General features: G+C 30.0%; 1 protein-coding gene across 1 annotated transcript; it reads left to right on the forward strand.

Moving 5' to 3' along the window:
• The first annotated feature begins 487 nt into the window (after positions 1 to 487).
• On the forward strand, positions 488 to 2650 carry LOC133833929 (expansin-like B1). Its single transcript, XM_062263513.1, has 4 exons — positions 488 to 738; positions 942 to 1048; positions 1674 to 1985; positions 2127 to 2650. The coding sequence occupies exons 1-4, from the start codon at positions 606 to 608 to the stop codon at positions 2325 to 2327; spliced, it is 753 nt and encodes a 250-aa protein (XP_062119497.1). The 5' UTR covers positions 488 to 605; the 3' UTR covers positions 2328 to 2650.
• Positions 2651 to 9290: the final 6640 nt, after the last annotated feature.

The following is a 9290-nucleotide window of genomic DNA, read 5'->3' on the forward strand; positions in this document are numbered from 1 at the left end:
TACAAATATTTGGATAAACAAATGAAATTTCTACTAGGTCTAGATTCTATTCCAAAGTTGGCAACTATTGAGAAATTGAAGGAGAAAATCAGTCCTAACTGTAATGATTAACAAGAAGAATTAATCCTCTAAACACAGCTAGAGATAGAAAGAGACCCAAGAAAAAGCAAGAGAATGAGGCAAAAAAGTTAGGCTGCCACGTTCCAAATATATATTCTTCCCTAATCAATCCTAAAAAAATATCTTAGGATTATCATATTTAATGGAACAATAATCTTAATAATAATGAAAGAGTCAATAAGGAGGTCTACTAGTGCACGTACACATCATCGTTCTCATCCTCATGAGCCATCTCAGCTCTTTTAGTTATAAACTTCTCCATAGCAGCCACCTCACACCATCCCACCAAGGGTGGTGCTACTTCATCTACTATAAATACATGTTATATAATTCCATTCTTATGCTATCAACGAACTCCTCATTCATAAATTCTTCTAGCTAGCTAATTAAGCTGATCGTAGCTAGCTTTCTTTGCTCTCATTTATATCTTTTCTTTTGTCTCTTGTGTTGAAAATTACTTATCATCAATTAGTCATATAAGAAAAATGGGGTTTACACTCGAGAAGCATATGTGTACTTTGCTTGGTCTTATGGTGCTTTTTCCTGCATTTTGTACCTCTCAGTTTTCTGACTCTAGAGCAACCTATTATGGTAGCCCTGACTGCTACGGGACTCCAAGTATAGTGTTTTCCCACTATTAATTCTATATCCATTTTTGTCAAACTTTTGTGGGTGTGAATGTGTGTATAAATAAGTACCTAAATATCAACACAAATGTGTGTGAGTGTGTGTCTATATATATGTTTATCATACTATATTTATTTTTAAAATCATCATATAATAATGACCTTGTCTAATTATTTTATGATGTCCATTATTAGGAGGAGCTTGTGGGTTTGGTGAATATGGAAGGACTATAAATGACGGTTACGTCTCCGGAGTTTCTAAGCTCTATACGAATGGATCTGGTTGTGGTGCATGTTATCAGGTATAATTACCTTCTTATATATATTATATGCACACTCGGTGGTCACTACTAATTATTCTAATAAATAGGAGTACGATATTATTGTACATGCATATTATTTTAGTTATAGATGAAATATTGGGTCACTTTCAACATTTTATTATTGAAAAGAGAGAATGTTACCGCATGAAACACATGAATTGTATGTTTCTTATAAGAGTGTTGTTATTTGACACTTTAATTAAAGTGTACATATTATGATTGGTTAGCAATATCTTATAATATTTATTAAATTAAAATATGTAGAATCTGAAATTAGATTGCACTAATAGTAGCATGCCACATTTTGTAATGTTCGACACCGGTATGTAAATCAGCGTCTGAAGGGCGCAACTCTAATGGTGACTATAATTTGTTTTTAGAAAGACACTAGTATTTTATTAGAAAACGATACTACTTTTTATTTGTTTAGAGTTCACGAGACAATAAAAATTATGGGTGCGCTTCCACTAGCTAGTTACAATTTAATAAAGATTACTTGACAAATTTTCTTTCAATAAAAGCTTCCATATATATATATATATATTTTGTTTTGTTTTTCATAATTAATAATGGATATTATTTCATGTTAATGATGATGATTCAGGTTAGGTGCAAAAATCCACAGTATTGTAACTCAGATGGAGTTAACGTAGTGGTGACTGACCATGGTGAAGGAGATAGAACTGACTTTATCATGAGCCCACGAGCCTACTCAAAGTTGGCACTTCCAAGCGCAACGAAAGAGTTGTTCGCTTGTGGTGTGGTTGAAGTTGAATACAGAAGAATCTCTTGCCAATACTCAGGTTGCAATGTTATGTACAAAGTCCATGAACACAGCAAGTATCCCGACTACTTGGCTTTGATAGTTATCTATGTAGCTGGCCAAAATGACGTCACAGCCGTTGAGATATGGCAGGTGCGTTAGTCATCAATTCTATACATAATTTCCTATTTGGTATGAATAGTCATTTTGAAAACGAGCTATTCAGTCTAACTTTTTTATTTATTTATACACTTGTAACCATACCATATCATTGGTGCATGTACATATATGTAGGAGGATTGCAAGGAATGGATACCTATGCGCCGAGCCTTTGGGGCAGTTTGGGACATGGCAAATCCACCAAGTGGGTCGGTGACCTTGAGGTTCCAAGCAACAGGCAATGCAGGCTACACTTACTGGGTTCAGTCAACTAATGCCATTCCTCAGGATTGGAAAGCTGGGGCTGCCTATGACTCCGCTGTTCAGCTTACTTAATTATATAGATAATGGTTTATATATGTATGTATAAATAATGCATATGTTACTTTTAAAGTTGTGATGTCTCACTTTATTAGAGGTTGTTGTTTGCAATTAGGATATTATTGTATGCCTCGGTTGGCATAGGTGCTGTGTTGTCTTAGTGCTCAATAAATAATGGGATTTCGTACTTTGGAATATTGGTAAGATATTTACGTTATTAGACCGAGCATTGGTACTCTTTTGGATCCTCTGATTATTGTTATTGTACATTTTTAATAAAAGAAATTGATCTGTACTCGATCGAATGATAATGGAATAAAATATATGTACCTTTCCGAGTCAGCAACAACTACGCAAGTTGGTAAAGTCTAAGAATGTTGGGCATAACTATATACATATGATAATACTTTATTAGATCATGTGTCCATTTTTTTTACGGGATTCATGTATATATCCATCTCTAAAACTATGGTCACATTCTTATTTTGTTAAAAAAATTCATTAATTAATGGTTACTAACTCTGCAAAAGATTTTCAATACATGTTCCTCCAATGGGCCAAAATTTTGTAGTTATTTCACTTGGATCCATGACATAGTAAAATGCTTATTGGCCAATTATCTTGTAAACTAGCTACTACCTATATGGGTTCCTTGCCTCATGGAACCCATATTCCTTTATTGGTGCAAAACTATTATATATGTTATGTTCCACAGGCTACTTAATAATTAATTTAGATCAATATATTTACATAATATATGATACACATATTGTGACTAAAAATAAACTATTTGTAATTAAACATTAAAAATTAGTCACAAAATTAAATTTATTATAACTAAATATATTTTTGATTAGTTATAATAAAATTTGTTATTATATCAAAAATGTCGTGACAGATTATATTAGTTATAACTTATGATTAATTATTATTATTATTATTAATGTTTTCAACTTCCAATTGTGATTAAAAATTACATTTTATTTTTTATAAAAAAATCTCATTTTATTTAAAAATAATTTGGCTTACAACTAATAAATTATTAAATGTTTAGAAATTATTTCACCTATGACAATTTTTACATCTCAGAGTCTCCATATAAAGGGTTTGTGATAAGCCTACGGTCACTACAAGAAAAACTTCTTATTATAATACTAAAAAAATATTATAAAACAATTATCATAATACTTTTTAAAGCATTAAGAAAAGCTGTATTATCGAAAGTCATGACACTTTTCGTAATACATCTTTCCACTTATACTAAAGTATTATTGAAAACTCTATCATAAGATTTTTTTAGTATTATTTTAATATGCTTAAATTATCATTATCCTTAATAGTTTTCATAAGACTTTATTACTCTTATATTGAGAGTATTATTGAATACTCTACAATAATACATTTTTGTGTTATTTTCTCATTTTTATTAGCTTAAAATATAATTATTATTTTGGTATTCATAATACTTTTTTATCCACTTATTTTACAATAATACATTTTTTGTGTAATTTTCCCATTTTTATAAGCTTAAAATATAATTATTATTTTGGTATTCATAATACTTTTTTTATCCACTTATTTTACAATAATACATTTTTTTGTGTTATTTTCTCATTTTTATAAGCTTAAAATATAATTATTGCTTTGGTATTCATAATACTATTTTATCCACTTATTCTACAATTATTTAGAAACACTAATTAATTTTTATCTAATAAAACATGTTTTTGTGATTCAAAACACTTGATGCAATATAGTGTCGAATACTACAATTAGTCTTAAACATCAACTCAATCAGCCTTAAAATTGACAATATATCTTTATAGCAAAGTCTTGAAAGGTAAGCCTTATAATAGTGGAAAATGCATTGACCAAATGACACCAAAGATTGTTAATTCTTCAAAGTCTTGTGTAAACAGGTAAGCATTATGAGAATCATTAATATCTAGTAAGTCATCCAACCCTTCAAAATCTATGTCATGCCAGCAATCAGGCCCAAAAATAACTTTACTCCATGACTTGCAAAGGAGTGGCACTGAATGAAGTTTATCTCGTAAATTTGTAAAGATTAATGCCAGTGCTTCTGGTATCAATTCAGCCCAACCACCGTGAAATACTTCCATCTCTATTGACAATTAAAATATCATATAAGAATTAGGAAAAATGATCAAAAAAATATGAGACAATGAAATTTAAATGTATAATAAAATTATGAAAAATATGTACTATGAAAAATTATGTAAATAACTGTAGAAATTTATAATTAAAATGATACTTCTTTAACCATTCTCAACAAACTAGAGAAACAAAAATTCCTAACCTTGTTTTGGCCTTTTGAGTTGGAAAATTATTAATTAAAAACAAGAAATAGTACAAAAACAATTAAACCACTACAACAAAAATTTCATATTTAGTAGCTACCAAAGCCAGAGCAGTTAATCAAGGCCTGCTACAAACAATTATGTTACTTGTTTTAAGCTGAAATTAATACACTAGCAGAAGAATGCCAATTATTTGTTGATTGGTCAATTTTTCAAAGAGTATATGATTTAGTAACCCTTTTATTACTCACCTCATAACCAACTCTGCATCTTAGACCATCTCTAACAGTTAAAAGATTTTTTTATATATATATATATATATCTGTGTGTGTGTATACAAAGATACATTTAGAGTTATACATTTCCTAAAACACCCTGAACCCATTGAAAAATATGGTCTTGGGAAAGTAAAATTATATAACAATTGTATATTTCCTAAGCTAGCATCAACCCATCACAGATAATCATCACTAACTGCCATATATATATGTATGTATGTATGTATGTGTGTATGTGTTTGGATATAGACATTCAATAATTCATGCCATTGTTCCACTAAACGATAGCCAACTTCATTCTCCAAATCTTCTTGATTAATGACAGTCAATACTCCTATCATTGTTTCACTAAACGATAATCAACTTCCACATTCTCAAGTCTTCGTATCATAGCACATTAACTTCCACATGCAATAAATCTATGTCTACTCAAAGTATAAACATAGAGAAAAAAAAACTGATCTTAACAGTAAGCTCTACTTTTGAAATGGCATCTTTGAACACCTTATCCGAAGGCCATGCAATAATAGAGCCAACAACTTCTTCTATGGTGATCATTGAGTGGCTAGGACAAAACAAATAAGTACTTAGTAAGATAGAAATGTCAACCCACACTCGCATGAATTCGGGTCCAAAAGGAATCCCATGAACATCTATGTTTGGATCACTAGAAGACCAACGACCTTCAACAACCATTTCACCCTTCCAATCAAGCAAGTAACAGGCATTATTCATATCTGAAAAGTTATGGCTCTTTTCATGGGCAACACTCTTGTCATAATGATTCAATGAAGAACTTGAAGGCTTTAATTAACAACATGAATAGAAACCAAAGAACAAAGTTAAAAATCAAGAATTTTCATGACCCATGACACATATCAGAAATAATATTAAAAGGACACAAAATAATTGTTTACCTTTGGAGAATGAGCAATGTGAGATTGTCCGTCACTTGTTGATACTTTACCACCCTAAAAATAAGACAATAAGTTAGATTTTGACCTAACATAATGATAGAACATATTTAAACATGAATAAGTGAGAATTTTTACATTTTCCTTAAAAAGTTTGAGCTATTCCGCAAGTTGCTTCTTCATGTCGTTTTGGTCTTTTTCAAGTACTTCATTCTTGTCTTGACACATATGAACAATAGTCGATTTTGATTTTGACATCCCTCTTCCTTGGCCAAGTTGACGACCAGATTTTGGTTCACTGAACAATATTGTTAATGCATCCTCTTTGATTATTTTTTTGTAGTTTTAGAATTTGGGTTTTCACGTATCATGTCATCTAATTTTCCCTACATATCTATTTTTAAAGTTAAAGTACAAGAGTAAAAGTAAGTATAAACATCCAAAATTATGAGTAAGAAGCACTCACCAAAAATTCAGAAGTTGTTGAGTTGATTGGCTCACCATTCTTCCTAGTATGGGTTTTCTGAAATGTTTGAACCCTAGTTATTTTCCCACCTTGATTTTGTTTAGTCTGCATATTACATGGAATATCATAGAGCAAGTTGAATAATGCAATTAGATGAACTTAAATTAAAAGATCTTTTTTTAGTTTATGAAGTACCATATCATCAATTGTTTGAGCATATCCTCTTCTACTTAAGGTGTGTGGAATAGTTTTCTTTCTTCTCTCTTGAAATTTAGCTCGTAAAGCCTATTTAAGATGGGTGTTGGCTCAGCAGTGAAAAAAAAAAACTAAATAGACATTGAATTAATTAGTTATATACATACCATATGCTCTTTACTAGTTTTTTGTTTAATAAAGGTCCTCCACTCTGCTACATCACTCTTGATGCAATCTGGTTTTAGTGCTTGTTGTTCACTTTCAGTTTTGGCACTAATAATGTCTTTGACAAGCCTAAATTTTGAGGCTCTCCATAGGTCAACTATCATTTGAAAGCAATACTTCTTTTCCCAATCTTGATGTAATAATCATACTTGGCCTACAACAAGAAAAGAGGATAAGATTTTAAATAATTATATTTAGGAACATCTGAGCTAACATCCAATAAATAAAAAAGTCAAAATAATTCTCAGGGTTAACAACTACTACACAAAACAATACCTGAATAGATTCCCAAAGAACAACTCTCATGATTGGTGTCATCTTCTCCAATCAGAAAGAGTGTAAGGAACAATCTCTCTCACAAGAGTACCAACAAAAGATGCAAATTGTATTGAATTATCACTAATTGGTTGGACATTCATGTTCCAATTGATTTTTATCAATTCAACATTCCTTCTAGTAATAATAGCTAGAATACTTCCGCCTCTAGTCTTCTTGGTAATTGTAACGTCCTGCGTTTTCAGGTACCTTTAAACGACTTGGGTCGAGATTTTTTCCCCGAGTTAAGAATGTTATTTTAAAAAATATTATATTTCTTTTGGAAATTATTCCATGAGTTATTGCTAGCCAAAATATGAATTTTTGTGATTTAAAAGTAAAGATAAGACTTTCGGTCTTGGACCGACACAAAAATCCTGATCAGGTAAAAATCTCAGAAAATAAAATGAAAAACTATGGAAAATATATTTTGGGCATAAATACATTCATAAAAATTAAAATTTGGTCAAAAATAATAAACCTAAGGGAAAATGGAAATTTTAGGGCATTTTTTGTTAAATGCTTAATTTTACCGAAATGGGGAATTTTATTCCATGGATGGACCTTAGGTTAAATTTTATTGTGTGATTAATTAAATTAAATGTGAGAGACATTTAATTTAATTATTATGTGTTAAGTTTTGTGTTTAAAACTTAATAAGAGTGAAAAAGGTTATAGGAAGTCAAATTGGATTTTTCTTTTTAGGAATTATTTATTAACATTTATATATATAAAAAAATATATGATTACAAATAAAACAAATGGGTGGCCGGCCATGTGATATGGTTTATTAAGGTGGACCAATTTTCTTTTAGTTTGATCCCAATTTAAAGATAAGAGTTAAGGCAAGTGGGTAGTAAAACACTTGAGTGTTTTTAGGATAATTTTAGAGTTGTATAAACTCTTCTAACCCCCCAAAACCGACCCTATACTCTCACAAACCCTCTCATATTTTTTTTGAAAACTCTCTCAAGTTTTCTCTCCATCTTCAACCTCAAGAACACTAAGGAGGCTTGGAAGCATTAAGCCTTGGTCTAGGAAGGGTTTTCCCTAAGGTAAAGTTTCCATAAACTAGACTTTTGTAAAGTTTTAACCATAGATATTTTATTAGCTATTTATCTATGTTGTTTGGGGAGTTGGTTAAGGTTTTGAAAGGGTTTTTAAGGAGCCAAAGCACATATGAAGATCCAAACCTTAAGCAAGAACAACAAAGAGGTAAAAAATTTACTTTTTATGGTTATTATTGTATGATTTTTATTTTTAAGCATTATTTTGTATATTTAATGCTTAAAGTTTCTTATTGGTGGTGTAATAAGGTTATGGTAGTTGTTTTTATAATTTTTATGATGCTTGTGTGTTAATTTTTTAAAATAGGGACCAAATTGTTAGAAACCTTAAAACAAAATACATGTTTTGAGCTGTAACTTCCAAGCGGTCAAGCATCCAATGTATATTTATTTTGAAAATTTAATTTTACGGTGATGTTGTTAAGATTGAGTACATAAAATTGAGCTTTTGAAACACTCAAAAATATTTAAAAATGAGTGGGTTATGCTACTTCAAAGTTTAGGTAAAAGATTGTTTTCTCGTATTCTTAATTTCGGGACAAAGTTTGGACAGCCACTGTATAAGGAAAATGAACCTAGTTTTTTCAAAAATTTGGTGGAAATATTATTGGCACAATTTAGTATTCCACTGTAAAATTTGGTAAGAAAATACTGAACGGTTTGAAAGTTATTAAGTGTCAAAGTTTGGAAAAAAATAAGGACTTGAAAATAAGTTCATTTTTACCTCATTGTTGGAAAATAATTTCACCAATAAACAATGCTCCTTTTGACCTAAGATTTTACAAAGACCTAGAAGGCATACCAAAAATGGAATTGGAAAATTTTGGTAACAATTGGGTAAGTAAATTTCAAGTTATGAACTAACAAAGTATGTAGTTAAAAATGTGAAAAATAGGGTTTTCACACTTATTGCAAAAATAAGATTTTGGAACTTAAGGTAAAAAGTAAAATTTTGCTTATTGCAAGATAAAAACTTGGCAAGTCTTGAAAACATATTTTGACCTAAAATATCACTTTGAGTTTAGTGAGAATTATTTTTATTAAAGAATTTTTATTCTTTCAAAAAATAAAAGAATTTATTTATTAATAAGTTAATAAATTAAAAGAGGGTTTAAAACCCTATCTTTTGAGAAAATAATTGAGTGAATTATTTTTCTAGTAAGTAAACTTGATTAATTAACTTCGGAAAGATTAACT

The sequence above is a fragment of the Humulus lupulus genome, chromosome 5 (assembly GCF_963169125.1).
Source record: "Humulus lupulus chromosome 5, drHumLupu1.1, whole genome shotgun sequence".
Taxonomy (NCBI): Eukaryota; Viridiplantae; Streptophyta; class Magnoliopsida; order Rosales; family Cannabaceae; genus Humulus; species Humulus lupulus.

What these genes read in the sequence shown, in the direction of transcription:
- LOC133833929 (XM_062263513.1), top strand. Translation starts at nt 606, where the DNA reads ATGGGGTTTACACTCGAGAAGCATATGTGTACTTTGCTTGGTCTTATG. An exon ending in TGACTGCTACGGGACTCCAA is followed by an intron (nt 739 to 941) that starts GTATAGTGTTTT and finishes GTCCATTATTAG; the next exon opens with GAGGAGCTTGTGGGTTTGGT. An exon ending in CAGCCGTTGAGATATGGCAG is followed by an intron (nt 1,986 to 2,126) that starts GTGCGTTAGTCA and finishes ACATATATGTAG; the next exon opens with GAGGATTGCAAGGAATGGAT.